The sequence below is a fragment of the Vombatus ursinus genome, unplaced genomic scaffold (assembly GCF_900497805.2).
Source record: "Vombatus ursinus unplaced genomic scaffold, bare-nosed wombat genome assembly UNPS02009173.1, whole genome shotgun sequence".
Taxonomy (NCBI): Eukaryota; Metazoa; Chordata; class Mammalia; order Diprotodontia; family Vombatidae; genus Vombatus; species Vombatus ursinus.
Window position 1 is genome coordinate 9837988 of NW_020948951.1, and position 18239 is coordinate 9856226.

General features: G+C 41.3%; 1 protein-coding gene across 1 annotated transcript in view; it reads left to right on the forward strand.

The window, feature by feature from the left end:
• NCAN (neurocan) overlaps positions 1-2640 on the forward strand; it is a 52249-nt gene extending 49609 nt beyond the window's left edge. Inside the window, exon 14 of the mRNA XM_027851361.1 lies at positions 2489-2640. Coding sequence (XP_027707162.1) covers positions 2489-2640 — 152 coding nt within the window. The remainder of the gene's footprint in view (positions 1-2488) is intronic.
• Positions 2641-18239: the final 15599 nt, after the last annotated feature.

Consider the following 18239-nt stretch of genomic DNA (forward strand, 5'->3'; position numbering starts at 1 on the left):
AGTAGTAGTAGTAGTAGAAATAGTAGAAGTAGTAGTAGAAATAGTAGTAGTAGAGATAGTAGTAGTAAAAATAGTAAAAGTAGTAGTAGTAGAAGTAGTAGTAGTAGTAGAAGTAGTAGTAGTTGTAACATTGATAACATTATTTCCTTCATCAAAAACAGTCTGTGTCCACCCCATTTGGGTTCTAATATCATAGTCCCTGGCATACTATATGTGGAATTAGAAATCGTAGTAAAGAAAAAACAAACCCCCCCCAAAAAATACTTTTGTTGTTATTGTTGATTAGTTGTGTCCAATTCTTTAGTACCCCATTTAGGGTTTTCTGGGCAAAGATACTAGAGTGGTTTGCTATTTCTTTCTCCAGCTCATTTCACAGATGAGGAAACTGAGGCAAACAAGTTAAGTGACTTGCCCAGGGGTCACACAGCTAGTAGGTATCTGAAGCCAGATTTGAACTCAGGTCTTCCTGACTCCAAGGCCAGCATTCTATTTACTGCACCAAAGACAATAAGGACAGGTGAATTAGCCCAAGTATATACAAAGAGGAGGTCCATTCTGGAAGCATCGCAATTTGGAGAGCATTGCCAAAATGTATAGAGGCAGCTGGGTGGCGCTGTGGACCTATTGCTGGGCCTATCATCATGAAGACCTGAGTTCAAATCCAGCCTCAGACATTTACTAGATAGGTGACCTGGGGCAAGTCACTAAACCTCCCTCAACCTCAGTTTCCCCATCCATAAAAGGAAGATAACAATACCACCTGCCTGCCAGGGTTGTTGTGAAGATTAAATGGTAAAGTGCTTTGCAAACCAAATGCCAGCTATTGTTTTTCTATCTGAAAGGAGAGTACCAAAAGTTTGCGGGAAGAAACCAAAGACATCGTTATAATTCCTCAAGAGGCACTCAAGAGAATACCACTAACTATTGACCTATATTTATTCCTGCTTTCCCATCTCTAAAAACCTTTGAGAATAATCTACACACATACCACGGGTATCCTTGACAAAGTTATGAGACAGAAATAGGTAGGCTTTTCAAGATGGTATTCTAAAGCATCTTTACCACTATACAATTGACTGAATGGTACATGTCTCACCGTGCTCATTTCATTGTTTGTTAACCCAATGGAGTAAAATACAACTTCAAAGACTCTCTTCCAACAAAGTATCTTCCATGAATATCTCAAAATCGTATATGATTACTTGAAAGATACAAAATCAGACCCCTCTGATTATTACTATCCAGCAGAGCATAAAACAAGTAGATGTATGCTTGCTGAAGTTGTTTGCCAACTTTGGCATAGAGGATGTCCAGCACAGTTCAAATGGAAGAGGCAAGGTCCTCCAGATGCTTCTATCTGCAGATGACATTGGATTGATTACATCAACCTTGGAATGTTGCAGAGCTTCCTGCATGAGATTCATAATCACTCAAAAGAGTTTGTCCTAAAGATTCCCATGGGAAAAAAACCAAGCAGATGAAGAATGATCATTGTCCTATCACTGTTAGACAGTCCATTGAGCTGGTCCATCAGGACATGTCTTTAGGATGGACAGTGCAGAAGGATGATGAACTAAGCCCAGAACTGAATAGGACAAGGAGAGTAGCTGGATTGCTTTGGAAATATTTGTGAGCCACTTTTAATGATTCCAGATTTTTTCTTGAAACAAAGACTTAAGGGGCAGCTAGGTGGCGCAGTGGGTAGAGCACCAGCCTTGAAGTCAGGAGGACCTGAGTTCAAATCTGGCATCAGACACTTGACACTAACTAGCTGTGTGACCCTGGGCAAGTCACTTAACCCCATTGCCTAGCCAAAACAAACAAACAAACAAAAAAATCACAAGAGTTATTTGACCAGAAAATAAGATGCAACAGCCAAGTGGTAAGGGTGAGGGATAGGCAATGGATCTGCTCAACCTCAGCAGAACCAAAGGAACCAGCCCCTCCCACCTCCAGTATGTTGGATAGATCATTGTAAAGAATTTAATGGAGGATACAGATAGAAGTAGGCAGCTAGGTGGCGCCATAGTGCACAGAGCACCAGGTCTGGGGTCAGGAAGACTCATCATCCTGAGTTCAAATCTGGCCTCAGACACTTACTAGCTGTGTGACCCTGGGCCAGTGACTTAACCCTGTTTGTCTCAGTTTCCTCATCTGTGAAATGAACTGGAGAAAGAAATAGCAAACCACTCTAGTATCTTTGCCAAGAAAACCCTAAATGGGGTCACAAAGAGTTGGACATAACTGGAGAACAGCTAAATAAGAACAACATTCCCCCTTCAATTAAATTTTTTTTTCAATCATATGGGACAGGGTTGGGACGGGGGAGGGAAGTATGTATTTAGCTTACCTTATCCACTAACAACTCTTTATCTACATACAGAGCAAAAGTCAACTTCAGGCTATCCCCCGTGTGAACGCTCAAAGAGTCTAAATTCACAGGGTTTGAAGTAAAGCGTTTTGCCCATATTTGCTTCTCTCCCTGTAGCTCGTAGGTCACACCGCCTACGGCGTCATCACCACCACCACCAGCAGCATCACCACCAGCATCATCACCACAAATCCCACAAGGAGCGGAGAAAACACAAGAAGCACTCCAAGATGGACTGGGAGACAGAAGAGGAAGACAACTTCTGCTGATGGGCTACTAGGACAGAAGAAGCACAACCCCCGGTCCCCACTCTGACAGAACCCTCTTCCCTAACCTTCTTTGTAAAAAGCCCTCCATCCCTGTTTCTCACCCCTACAAGGTTCTCCCATGTATTTGAAACACGGTCCTAGCTCCCAACAGACCTCTGGTATAATGTCCTAATCAAAGGAAGAACAATCAGGAAGGGTGTATTATGCTTTGGTTTAGCCTTCTGTTCACAAGACTGTTTATTTGAGGTAAGGGAATTTGGCACATGAAATTGCATTTGAATTTACTTTCATGAATTCCTTTTCCCCCCTAGGGAACCAAGAATAAGCAACACACTGATGTGCCAATGGCCCTACTCAGAGCTGAAACTTTACCTAAGATGATTATTCTCGGGAGTAGAAGGATAATAGAAATACATACATGACTTTGTTGACTGTTCTCCCTCATCATGGACATTAGCTAATGTTAGATCTTTATGAGATGACAGCTACACATGTGCACTGCACACCTGTGTGCATGTGCTTCCCATTTGGGGCTGAATATAAGAGTCAACTTTTTTTTTTTAATCACAACCTCCTAATTCTTGTAGTATATCATATCCACCTATCCATATCCATACCCACTCAGTTACTGAAAAACTCTTAACCTTCAACTAGGATGGGACAATACTTTTAGAATGTCATGGGGGTGGGGTCGATTTATAGTCAGGGTTGACCTATACTCAGAGCAATATGACAGGTGAGGGAAAAGGGTTGGGTCAGATGGATTCTGAGGGCCCTTTCCAGCTCTGAGATTCTATGATTCTAAGGCTCAGATACTAAAAATTCTATGACATGTTAAGATTCCATGATTCTGAGACTCTCTGGATCTATCATTCTGAGATTAGATTCTCAGATTCTGTGATTGGGAGAATCTATTATTCATGCTGTCCAAGAATCTAGGACTCTGAGTTTTTAAGATTCTATGCTTCTGAGACCCTATGCTTGGCAGGATAACAGGATGACTTGGATTGGCAGGGCTCTAGGTCCTTCATACCTCTCATCTTCAAGCTGCCAAGCCTATGGGATCTAGACAACTAGCCAGGCATAGAAGCTCTTTGCCAGTCTGAGGAGGGGGCCAGTTTATATACATCTCTACCCCCATTCTTCCATAGCTCAGGCATTGATAGTCTCCCAGACCGAATCTTCACCCCAGGCCCTTCCTTATCCCCTCTCTAGCTGCCCCCTATTCCCCACCCCACCACTCTCCTCAAATCCCCCCTCCCACCCTGCACTCATTTCCAGCGGCTGGCTGGTTGAATAGAAATGCATAAAACTCAAAGTAGCAACACCCACCTGTGATCATATTGTAGAAAGGTTTGCAGTATTAAACACACACACACACACACACACACACACACTTTTTTTAAAAAAAAAAACAAAGGTTTTTTCTGGTTTGTTTTTTAAAACAAAGATGTGAGAAAGAATGAACGTTTCTCCGTGTCCAGAGAAGCCCCCTCCCCACCCCAGACCCCGTTCCTGTTTTTAGCTCAGAACCATAACAAACAGAGCAGTGAATTATACCCAGTATGAAGTGAATTTGGGGCAGCAGACAAGTCCAAGTACCTCAGCCCGGGAAACTGTCTTCATTGAGTCCAGCAGAGGACAGCACCCAGCCCGCAGTCTGGGTCCCTGTCCAAGTCAACAAAACAATACAGGGTATATTGTGGCTGAAAGACCAAACGTAAGATGGTGGCCCTAAGCCGGTAAAAACAATGAGCAAATCCAGTATTCTGGGTTCTGTTTATATTTCCTGGTTTAAAAAAAAACAACACATTTTTAAAAACTGTAAATGAAAGACTAGGCTTTGATCATAAGTTTTAATAGGGGGAAAGCCTGGGTTCCTAATGTAAAAATCTGAACACAATCACCTTTATCACAGGCGGCAGCAGGCTCTCAGGAAGATGGGGCATTCGTTAAACATTGGGGTGTGTGTGTTGGGGGTGGGGGTCATGATACCTACTCCTGAAGGGGAGACCAAGATAAATAAGACATGGTCCCCCACCTTCAGAAACTTACTTGACAATAGATGAGCAAACAGGACCCTAATTTGGGACTTTTCTCTTTATTTTTCCTGCTGTGGACGGACATTAGCTGTCCTTCAGTCTTTAAAGTGGTCATATCGAGCCACAGTCTGGTGCTGGTTTTGTCCTTTTCTTCCAAGAGAGTCTATAAATTTCCATTCAAAGCCTTTTCTACATTTAAATGAGGCCGGGAAAGGATGTTCATGATCGTTCACCTACCCACCTTCCCTTCTTCCCCTTCTCCTTGGACTTTCTGTAACTTTGGTCTCTTCTTAGCCATAGCCTCTGGTTTTTCGGCTGCCATCTCATGGCCCCCTCCCTGCCAATGTTGGGGGGACTCTCTCTCTCTTTTTTTTCTCAACGGGATTATTATCTTTGTATGTGGATGCGTGGGTGTGCCTGTGTGCTTGTTTGAAAAGCTTTGGCCTCAGCTGGTTTTGCTGTGACTACAGTGTTCCGTAGGCCTGTGGTATCTGACACTGTGCATTGGTGTGCTCTCTTGGACATTTTAATAAATTTTTTTAACAGTTCAACTATCATCTTCTCCTTGCCTCAGTAGTCAGGATTAGCAATCATCCTGTTACAGGTTTCTGGGAGCTCAGCTTGGTCAAAATCCCTCAGATGCCTCAACATTCGATGTATTAGTCAAAGTACTGGAAAGAGTTCTGGATTTGGACTTGGGAGATTTGAGTCTGAACTGACTATGTGACCTTGAAAGCCATTTCACTTTTCTGACATTCAATCTGAAAAATGGGATAATAACATTATCTATATGACAGAGGGGTTGTAAGGAAAAGGTTTTATAGTCCTTAGACTATAATGGAGAAAATAGATATAATAATAGTCTATAGAGTAATAGATGTAACAATAAATAGACTAGTAATAGATATAATAATAGACTACATAGTAATATATAGATATAGCTATAATAATGAGTATTAATAATAAGCTATAATAATAGACTATATAAATATAGTCCTTATATAGAAAAATGAGTTATCACTTTCTTGTTATTAGTCTGAATAGGCTAGATTTGCTTCCCAAATTTGCCTTGTGTAAAACCACATTGCAACTGGATTCGTGTTCTTATTCACTTTTCTCATCACTGCTTGCTTTGTGACAAAGAAGAATCATTAATGATAAAAATGAATAAAAACAAGTGTCTCTACTTTAAACAATTGGATCCATGCCCGCTAGAGTGTAAGCTCCTTGAGGGCAACTACTTGTTTTGCTTTTTCTTTGCATCTCCAAAGCTTAGCACACGATAAACAGTTAGTGAATGCTGGATTGTCTCTGCTATCTGGCAGTGGTTTCAGCCACTGATACTTACTAGCTGGGTGACTCTTGACAAGTCACTTAACCTCAGTCTCCCTCAGTTTTCTTATCTGTAAAATGGAAATAATAATAGAACTTACCTTCCAGGGTTGTTGAGAGAATCTTTGCAAACCTTAAAGCGCTCTATAAATGTTAGCTATTATTATTATTGATTGATTTACCGAACATCTGGTACCAGTGCAACATACCAGGCTGGGCACTAGAAAACAAAGGGATTTGTGATAAAAAGAACTACTACTCTAGACAAGAGAATAAATCATTTATAATAAGCAAGTGAAACAATGAAGCCTAGAGAGTCACCACCAGATTTATTTAAATGAATATATGCATAACTTTAGTTGAAAAAAAAAGAAACCTTTTAAAATATCCCTAATACATATTTATTGAGACAGGCTCTATGGCATAAGATTTTGGTGTTTGAATCCAGCCTCTGGGATTATGTACAAATCATTCATATTTTCTGACCCTCAATTTCTTCATCTGTAAAATGGGAGTGAAAAGGCAATATAGTACAGAGTAAGGGTGTCAAACTCAAATAGAAAAGGGACCACAAAACCATGCACAAGGATTCTTGTAGAACACATAATGACTTAGTTTTAAATGGAATATTATCTATGTTGAATTATATTTTTATTTATCTTGTTAAACATTTCCCAACTACATTTTCATCTGGTTCGGGCCACACTCAGGACAGTGCTGAGTGTTTTACCCCTCTGGTACAGTGGACAGAGAGCCAGCCTCCAGTCCTACAGTCCTGGGTTCAAGTCCCACTTCTTCCTGCCACGTGACTGTCAGGACCCCAGGGAACTTTAACAAAAAAACAAAGGTATAGATCTTCCTTGGCAAAGGGAGTCCTTTACCAGGAGCTCCCTCTGTGGATGAAATCCCAGGCCTTGGTACCTGCTTCATACCAAATGAGAAGATCAATCAATTAATCAACATTTATTAAGTGCCTGCTATGTGCCAAGTACTATGCTAAGTGCTGGGGATAGAAAAAGAAGCAAAAGACAATCTCTTCCCAGTAGTTCAAGGCTCTAAATGCAGTCATTTGCAAACTTTTAAAGCACTAGGAGAAATGTTAATTATTAATAAATGAATCAATAAAATAAATGTTAAGGGGCAGCTAGGTGGCACAGTGGATAGAGCACCGGCCCTGGAGTCAGGAGGAACTGAGTTCTAATCCAGCCTTGCTGTGTGACTCTGGGCAAGTCACATAACCCCAATTGCCTCATTAACAAATATGTTAATTATTGTTTGTGCAGAGGGGACCCTAGGCTCTTGAAGTCTCAGGCAGATGCTACAAAGCTGGAAAGGATTGGAATAAGGGCCCAGTGTTGGACTTGGCTTCTGCTGCTTGGGCAGCCAAGTTAAGTATAAAGGGACTCATCACCCAAAGGTTGGTAACCAGGGGCTGACCCATTTCAGAATCATTGAATCTCAGCAGAAATCTTCCCTCTTTGATGTCTCTGATAAGGGGTCCCCAAGCATCCCCCTGAAGTCAGCAACTATAGAGGGGTCTGCTGCCTATCTACAGCATGTATCCTGAATACAACAGAGATGTTCCCCAAAATTATTTAACCTGATAACCATTCCCCACTTCAGATGATTCAGGTGGGGACTAAGACCACTAGAAGAGACCTTGAAGGTATTGCTAAGGCTTATGAAGTCTTGGACAAAGAATTGAAGATCTCATTGTTGTATGCCTGTGAAACCTTCACAGTCTGCTGGCACCATGCCAGGAAACCGAATTGCTTCCCTGTGAATTGTCTTAGGAAGATTCTGAAGATCACCTGGCAGGATAAGGTACTGGACACTGAGATCCTTTCCCAAGCTAAACCACAGAGCATTCAAACTCTGCTACAGAAAACACAACTCTGATGGGCTGGTCACTTTGTTCAAATGCCAAACGTATGTTTGTCTAAAAGTCTATTCTATGGAAAACTCACATAAGGTAAATAGTCACACAGAGGTCAGAAGAATCAGTAGAAGGACACTCTCAAGGTCTCTCTGAAGGACTTTGGAATCGATTGTGAAACATGGGAGATACTGGCACAGCATGGCATGCCCACATCAAAAAGGCATTGTGCTATATGAGCAAATCAGAATTGCAGTAGCTCAAAAGAAACACGAGATGCACAGATTTAGAGCCATCTCCACTCCAAATGTTCATGTGGATTATTTGTGCCGATCTTTGGTAGAGCCTTCCAAGCTCGTAGTGGATGGATCAACCACAGTCAGACACACTGTACCTCGACTCCAACATAGTGATGTCATTTTGGTCCTCTTTGAAAACAAAAGACAACAACCAACCAACCAATGGAAGGTAGAATTCAGCACAGAAAGATCTGGGAAGTAAATAACTGGCTAAGAATATCTCAACTGAGAAAGGGATTTGGATTTCTGGGCTGCAAATTAAAATATAGGAACAATGAGCTCTCAGCCAGGGATGAAGTGCCCCTAACAAAGTCTAATAAAATACATTTTCTTGAAGTCTTGTGAATTTAATCAAAAAAGTTTTAAAATGAAAAGGGACAAGGGAGGAAGAAAATCACTAACATGGATCTGACAAGTTTGGTACCACAGAGAGTAGCAGGCACGTCATAGGATGAAGACTAGCAAAAGAGGACAAGTAATTCATTGGAGACAATAGCCAAGAAAAGAAGCAGCAAAGAAATTTCCATTTAGGTGCAAATGACCGTAGTGTGGGTAGTTAAAAGGATGAACCAGAGATCCCAATGCCAGGAGTTCAATTTAACCTCATGGACACACGGTGGGATAGGGCTTGTGACTGGACTTTGGGTCAGAATAGATTAAGGGGTGCATGTGGGAGTATATTAAGAATATGAACAGGAGTTATGAGTGATATGAATAGGAGATCTGTAGAAAATGCCAATGCTACTAGTATCTCCCCTTTCCATAACACTAAAAATTAATTATGTGTTATCAAAAAGACTTTTAATGGACAGCATTGGGGAGATAAGAAAGCAGGCTGAATTTTACCTTACTTTAATACCTTCCAGAGCCTCCTTTGTCCTGGAGCTAGTCCATACCTCAAAGGGGTCAAGTTAGTTTGGGAAATGTGCTATATCCAAGGAGACCGAGAAATGGAAGCCAATCCTGCCTCAGATCGGAAGTCTATTCCAATGCCATTTTTTCTCAAGTAGGAGCTGAAGACTGCCAATGGAGGTTTTGGCCAGCTCACGGCATGTAATTAGCACTTTGATGTACTATGGCCTGGGATAGCCAACCAAGAGGCTTTTATTGACTTACAATGCTTTACTTAAAGTTTAGCTGGGATCTAAGTGTCCTGTTACCAAGGAACAGTGTTGGAACCCTTGGTCTCACTTGTGGTCTCAGAAGATCTCAATGCCACCCTGCAAAAGGAAAACTAAAGTTCCTGTGAAATGCTACTGGGCATAGTTTTACATTACTGTGAGAGGCAGCTAGGTAGTACAATGGATAGAGTACCAGTACTGGAGTAAGGAAGACCTGAGTTCAAATCCAGCCTCAAACACTCACTAGCTGCATGACTCTGGGCAAATCACTTAACCATTGTTTGCCTCAGTTTCCTCATCTGTAAAATAGGGATGATAATAGCACCTACCTTGCAGGGTTGTTGTGAGGATTAAAAGAGATAATAATTGGAAAGTTCTGAATACAGTGCCTGGCACATAATAAGCATTATATAAATGGTAGCTATTGTTATTATTGCCAGAAGTTTAGCACTCTTCATCAATCAAACTGGTCTCCATGAACAACCTTGCGGACTTTTGAACTTCTGCATCTTGGATTAAACTCTTCACTCAGAATGTCTTCTGCCCTCTTCTATGACTGTCTAACTTCTAGCCATCTTTTAAGGTCTAGCTCAAATTCGACTTTCACCTTTAAACCTTCCATAATAATCCCTGTTCTCAGATGAAGAAATTAAAGCCATCTATAGTCATATGAAAAAATGCTCTAAATCACTATTGAGTAGAGAACTGCAAATCAAAACAGCTCTGAGGTACCACATCATACCTATCAGATTGGCCAACATGACAAAACAGGAAAATGATAAATATTGGAGAAGATGTGGGAAAATTGAAACACTAATGCATTGTTGGTGGAGTTGTGAAATGATCCAACCATTTTGCACAGCAATTTGGAATTATACCCAAAGGGCTATAAAAATGTGCATACCATTTTGACCCAGCAATAGCACTTTCAGGGCTATATCCCAGAGAGATCATACAAATGGGAAAAGGACCCACGTGTACAAAAATATTTATAGCAGCTCTTTTCGTGGTGGCAAAGAATTGGAAATTGAGAGGATGCCCAATTGGGGAATGACTGAACAAGTTGTGGTGTATGAATGTAATGGAATACTATTGTGCTATAAGAAATGACGAACAGGCTGACTTCAGAAAAACCTGGAAAGACTTGTATGGTCTGATGCTGAGTGAAGCGAGCAGAACTAGGAGAACATTGTACACAATAACAGCCACATTGTGTGATGACTAATATTGATAGACTTAACCCTTCTCAGAAATACAAGGATCTAAGACATCTCCAAAGGCCTCATGATGGAAAATGCTATCCACACAGAAGAAAGAACTATGGAATTAGAATACAGATCGAAGCATACTATTTGGTATTTTTTTCTTCTGTTGTGTTTTGTTTCCTCTTTCTGGTGGTTCCTCCTATTGGTTCTAATTCTTACTTACAATATGACTAATATGAAAATATGTTTAATAAGAATGTATATGTATAGCCTATATCAGATTGTGTGCCATCTTGGGGAGGGTGGTGGGGAGGGAAGGGGAGAAAAATTTAAAACTCAAAAGCTTATGGAAGTGATTGTTGATAATTAAAATAAATTAATTTAAAAAAATAATAATCCCTGCCTAAAGTGAATTCTCATTTTTGACGCCTCCTCTAGCACTTACCTCATTTAGTATAATCATGTTCTGTCTGGCACGATATTATTAGTTACCCTTTTAATGTGTATCATTCAGTGCCCTGAATTAAGTTCTAAAACTCTTGAAGGAAGAGACCCTGTCTTATCATTTCTGTTTTCCCCATAGCACCCAGAAGCTAGACACTCAATTCATCTGGATCATTGCTTACTGGGGATATGGTAAAGTGGATTCTTTTCCAAGTATGAGTTAGACTAGGCAGTCAGCTTTAAAATTATGTGACTTATGAATACTAAGAAGATATACTCATATGATGAGATCTAGAAACGTTAGAAAAGAAACAGTAGAGAGCATCCCGGACCTTTGAAGATGAACAGAAGGAGAAAGAGAGGTGATGCTGCTATAAAAATATATTCTACATTCCACCTGAACAGATGGAGGAATTAGATGAAGAATTTAAGAAACATATCACAAACCTGATACGGACCCAGAAGCATGCTACAGTAGTGATGGCGGACTTCAACTACCAAGCCATCTGTTGGCACTCTCTCTACCAAAAGCAGAAGAGTTGATAAATTTGTAATTCACCTTGGGAAAAATGTTCATCTTTCTGTATTTGGAGAAAGTGAAAAGGGGAATTTCTGTTCTGAACTGGATTCTGACCAACAAAGAGAAACTGGTTACTAAAACAGAAAAGAAAAGAACCTTAGGAGCAAATGACCATTCCATCATTGAATCAATCCAACCAACATGAATTTATTAAGTGCCATCATAGAGTTTGTGATAGAGAAAGAGAGGGAATCTCAGTACATGTGGCCTAATATGCTCCCTAAATTTTGAAAGACCAGATTTCAAAGAGTTCAAGAAAAGGATAGGTCATATCCAGTAGCCTAATATGTTGAAGAAGTAAACTCAAGAGAGATGGGTCACTCTCAAGAATGAAACTGTGAATCAGAAATATTTCCAGTGAGTAGAAAAAAGGGGAGTTGGAAACACAAGGAACTCCTTGACAGATATGAATTTAAAGAGAGGTTAAACTATCAGGTGGTAATAGAACTGTAATAGCTAGCATTTATACAATGTTTTAAGGTTTACAAAGTGCTTTACATACATTACCTCATTTGAGTCTCACAACAACCCTGTGAGGTAGATGTTGTTATTATCCCCATTTTACAGATGAAGACAGTGAGGTAAGCAGAGCGTTAAGTGACTTGCCCAAGGTCACACAGCCAGTAAGCATATGATGCAGGATTCAGACTCGGATCTCTCTGACTCTAAGTGTTGCTTGTAGTAGCTACCTACTACTAGCCATTAACCTGATCCTATTCAACAGGAAGATGGGTCTCAGGGGTCAAGAAGACCTGGCTTTGCCTCTCTCCTCACTATGTGACCTTGGCAAGTCACTTAACCTCCTGGCTCTGAATTTCTTCACTTGAAAAAGTGAAAGGCTTGGACTCCATGACCTCTGAGGTCCGTTCCAGGCCTAAGTGTAGGGTCCTATGATCTTATGAGAGGATGCATTGGGGAAGGGTCAAGACAACTTTCTATCTTCCAGCTCTACCTTTCTTTGAGTAGTGTTGCCACCTTGTCACCCTAGGAGTTCTTAACCTGAGGTCTCTGGATTTTTTTTTACATTTGGATAACTTGCATTTCAATGTACTTGGTTTCTTTTGTCATCCTGCGCTTTTTATTTTGTGCATTTGGGAGGAGAGGGAATAAACATCTATACAGCACCTACTATGTGCCACATACTACGCTAATATGTGCTTTACAAATATTATCTCACTGAATCTTCACAATAACCTTGGGAGGTAGGTGCTATTATAATCCTCATTTTACAGTTGGGGAAACTGAGGCAGACAAAGGTTAAGCAACTTGTTTAGGGTCACCCAGCTATTAGGTGTGCCTGAGATTGGATTTGAACTCATGTCTTCCTCACTCCAGGCTCAGCAGCCTATCCACTGTACCATTTAGCTGCCATTTAAAAACATTATTCTGAGCAGGAGTCCATAGGCTTCACCAGACAGACTGCTAAAGGGATCCAGGACACATAGAAGTGGTAAGAACTATGCTATCCACATCCAGAGAAAGAACTTAGTAGTCTGAATGCAGATGGAAGCATGCTATTTGTTCTCCTTTTCTTTTGTTGTTTTGTTTTGTTTCTTCTTTCTCGTGGTTCCTCCCATTAGTTCTAATTCTTCTTTACAATGTGACTAATGTGAAAATGTGTTTAATATGAATGCATAAGTACAGCCTATGTCAGATTGCACACTATCTTGGGGAGGGAGAAGGGAAAGGAGGGGGAGAACATTTGGAACTCAAAATCTTATGGAAGTGAATGGTGAAAACTAAAAATAAATAAATAAATTATATATTTAAAAAAATAAATAAATAAATGGTAAGGACTCCTAAAGTGATCAGTGCAGATTTACCAGATTACCAGATTTACCAGTGCAGATTAGTGCAAAATAGCTCTGTAGCCCCATCCTATCATCTACCCTGCCTCCTCCCTGGATCTGCTATAATTCACTAAGCCCTAGTCAGATGACCTTGGTAGAATGGGGTCACTCCCCACAGTAACAGACAGAACGTTCCTAACTATATGTTTTACGATTTGCATTAAAATGATGACAGCAATGAAATAATATATAATAAAACTCCTACCAGGCAGTTCTGGCCCCACATCTTCTCTGAGCCCCAGACAGCCCCCCTGATAGTGCACAGGCCAAGTTCTAGAAAAGGTGGATGTCAGCTTGTTCAACCTTTCCACACAACCTCTCCTTCCGTGAGTAAGACAAGGCATAGACCATAATACAACACAGTTCCCAACTGATGTTTAACTTATGCTAGCCAGGAAGGATGCTCACTAGATGAAGAATGAGAAAGCCTGGACCTGAGTCTCAAGCTCCTTACCACACATAGCACAGGGCTCCAGCGTGGAGCTCGGTGTGGGATGCAGCTCAAACATCTGGGCCTTTGCCCTTTGGTGTCCTGCCCCTGATGGGACCCTCTGACCACTTGTCACCCCAACAGCTTATGGCTTGTGGACTAGGAAAAAGAGGCTTCAAGGCAGGCCCCAGCATGGAGGACTTCTCATCATTCAGCCCTTGATCCCTTTGGTTCAAGTTTCTAGAGGTCATGAAGTATGGCAGTTTAGCTAATAGAGTGCTAGTCTTACAGCTAGTTGAGAGAATGCTAAAGTCAACTTGGTGCTAGTTGGGAGAGTGCTAAAGACCTGAGTTCAAATTCTGCCTCAGATACCTATTAGCTATGAGCCCCTAGGCAAGTCATTTCACCTCTCTCATCCTCAGTTTCCTGATCTATAAAATGGGGATAATAATAGTACCTACTTCACAGGGTTCCTGCAAGGATCAAATGAGGTAATATATATAAAGTGCTTTACAAACCTTAAAGCACTATTTAACCACTGGCTATTGTTATTTTTCATCACATCCCCTCTCTCCCTTTAGGTCCTACATCTTGTCCCCAGCACCTCTCTTTTGCCCTATCTCTGTTTGCACACCTCTCCCTGACTCACCACCTACAGCCAAAGCTCTGCCATGCCCACGTTGCGGAGGACAAAGGGCTATAAGGGAAGAGACATCCTACATGTATAGAAGATAGAAGCAAAGACGAGTCACTGACGATAAATATCAAAGAGTAATATAGGGGCAGTTAGGTGGCTCAGTGGATAGAGCTCTGGCCTTGGAGTCAAAAGGACCTAAGTTCAAATCCGGCCTCACACACTTGACACTTTTACTAGCTGTGTGACCCTGGGCAAGTCACATAACCTGGATTGCTCACCAAAAAAAGCAAAAAAAAAAAAAGCAATATAGTAAGAACTAGTAAAAACCCATGACAAACAGAGCATAAATTTTAACCATAGCTTCTATGAAAAAAAGTCAGTGGACCACAAACTCAATGTGGGTCAACACTGTGCTATGGTGAACAAAAAAGTACTTTATCTGCTTTCACAGGCAGAGTGTCCAGGATTAGGGACATCATAATGCTCTCTTCTCTGCCTTAGCCAGGCCCTGCAGTGTTCAGTTCTGGATATCACACTTAGGAAAGATATCCAGAAGTACCCAGAGTGGGTGATACCACCCGGTAGGGGCACTGGAATGATCCAGGGGGACAGTAGTAGCTTCGGGTGCAATTGGGGGTGTTGAATAAAAATAACAGGGCGGTACAAGCATAAGGAAAGAGAAGGAATTTTTGAAAAACCATTCATACATGTTTCATCTATTGTATAACAGAGTTAAAGTAGTAGTGATTACATTATTTTCCAAATAACACACAAAATGCAAGTTATAACCCATCAATGGTCAAGTGTGCTGACAGGTCTTAACAAGCAAATGTCAGCAGACGAGTGTGTCATGTATATTGTCAGGAAAGTCAGCATGCATTTGCAGGAATATGTGTGTGTAATGACTTGTTTACAATATGATACTATATGGTTACACGACGCAATATTGCATCATCAAAATTTCAATGCAGAAAAAAAACAAATTTACATTAAATTGTTAAATTTAAGGTGCATCATTTTTTAAAAATTGTATATTTTTTTGAAATGATGCAAATTTTTTGAAAAGTTAAAGGGTTAAAAAACGTAGATTTCTAGAGGGGCGCTGAGTAACTTCTTTTTTTTTTGAAAAGGGGGCAGTAAGCCAAATAAGTTTGGAAATCTCTGATGTAGACAAAGTAGATGGTGGCCAGAAGAAAATGGCTAGGATAGCAGGACTGGAAAACATGCCAGATGAAGAGGTGGATAGAGTGTTGGGTCTGGAGTTAGGAAAACTTGAGCTCAAATTCAGTCTCACATAGTTACTATCTGGGTGACCCTGGGCAAGTCATTTAACCTGTCAGTCTCAGTTTCCTCATCTGTAAGGGGATAATAATAGCACCTGCCTCCTAGGGTTTTTGTGAGAAGAAAATGAGGTAACATGTATAAAACTCTTTTAAAATCTCCAAGAGCTATGGAAATGATAGCTATTAATATCTGTTGAAGGAATTAGGTATGTTTATCACAAAACAGTGGAGACTCAAGGTGAGGGCATCAATTATCTGAAAGACTTTCAGGTGATTGCAGGACTTGTTATTTAGGGTCTTCAAACAGAGGCTAGACTTGGGCATGTTAGGAGAGGGATGCTTGGTCAGGTCCAAGTTGGGCTAGATAAACTCGGGTCCCTTCCAGATCTTAGAGAGGGAATTCTGTGAATTCACTTTCATTTCCTTTAAATGTTTGAGTAATCTTGTGTATTTTTTAAATAATTGCACTCAAAATTGTATTGATTTCAAAAGGATCTCACTTTAAAGGTGGGTTCTATTATCAATGGATCCCTGCTTTCAGACCAATATGGTAATCTTATTTATCTTTGCCCACAACTCCCAATTCAATTCAACAAACTTTTGTTAGCTGCCTACTTGTGTTGGTAATATGAAGACATAAGTAAAATAGTCCCTGTCCTCAAGAAGCTTACATTCTCCTGGGAGGGATACAATATGTACCCAGATAAATAAATACAAGATGAGACAGAGAGAGAAAGGAAAGGAAGAAGGGAAAGAGAGACAGAGAGAGGGAAGGAGGAAGGGGGAGAGGGAAGGAGGGAGGAGGGAAAGGGGGAGAGAGAGAAAATGGGAAGGAGGGGGAGAGGGAGACAAAGAAAGAGATGGAGAGACAGAGACAGAATGAAAAAGAGAGACAAACAGAGAGACAGGACATGGACTGGAGAAATGAGGAAAGGCCTCCCAGTGGAGACAGATAAGCTGAACCGTAAAGGAAAAGGAATCAGGAGGCAGAATTTAGCAGGGAATGCATCCTAAGCATTGGTGATGGCTTGTAGGAATGCATACAGGTGAGAGATGGCATGGGAAGTCTGGGGAACAGCATCTAGTCCAATTTGGCTGGAATGTAAAGTGCACTGTGGGGAATAGTGTGAAATAAGGCTGGAAATGATGCTTAATAATGATAATTCCCTCCCATGAATTGAATGGAATGCAATATGGGCACAAAGTTCTTTTCTCACATCTTGAGGAGGGAAGCTCACTAGGTATTATTATCCTCATTTTTTAGAGGAAGAAAGTGGGGCCTAGAGAGAAGTGACTTTCCTAAGATCACATATGGAATCAGAGCAGGAGCTGGAACTCAAAACCAGGCCACCTGACTGCCACCAGGACACGGGCTTTGCCTTCCTGATTGAGATAAAGATCACAGCTGCTATGCCGCTTGCCCTCTGCACACATGCTGACCAAGGGCAGGGGAAAGTCAACTCTGAATTAAAAATCTGCTGTGTTTGGAGCACGGGGAGGGAGGGAAGGAAGTCATTAGTGCAAGCTGGCTGTCTTGGAGCCAAAAAGAGAAGCCCAGCTGTTAGCAGCATCCATAGTCAGTTGCAAAGACCTACCCACCCACATCAGATCCAAGGTCAAATCATCCCTCCCCTGGCTCATCTAAAACACCCCTCATCATCTCAAATCCAATGCAATACAATGAGCATTTATTAGGAGCTTACTATGTGCAAGGCACTGTGTTAGGTACCAGGGATACAAGGGCAAAATGGAAAATGGTCCCTGCCCTCAAGAAGCTTACATTCTACTGGAGGGTTTTACATGCACAGATAATTATATGCATGAAAATTGAGGATGGAACACCAACAGCTGGGGGCATCAGGAAAGGGATACTTCCAGGGGAAAACTACTGCTTTACCCCTCCTTGGACTCTTAAGTGAGAAGTTCTTCCTTGGCTTGTTTTGAAAGATCAACCCAACTAGACATCTTGCTCCTAAATCCCATTCTCTTTGCATGGAAAAGAACAGCTCTATGTAGCCACCATGACTCCATTAATGGTAAACACACAGAGGCAGTAACCACAAGGAGAAGGCTCTTCCATTCCCCCCTCTCCCAGTGGCCTTGTTCACTGCCACAAGATGGGAGTTCCATCACTTAACATTTATTAATGTTAGGAGGACATTTTATAGCCTCTAGTTTTGGGACCACAGCTGGGCCCCATAAAGTTCTCTAGTGCCCCCTTTCTGCATGCAATCTTCTACTTGGAGGGGTTGATGTCAAACACTACAAGAGGGTCTGGCCCTGAGGAGCTAAAAGCAGGAGAAGCATCCTAGTGACCCAGCCTGAGGGTGACCCAGGTGAGTTGAGGCCCTAATCAGTCTCCAGCTCTCGTTTTTGTCGTGGGTGAGACTCACAGACCCAGATAAGAGACCCTGGTGGAGGCATGCAGATAAAGCAGGCACAAGCTGAGATGGGTTGGACCTGCACTTTTATTTGGGGCAAGAGGACCAAGACAAGCAGG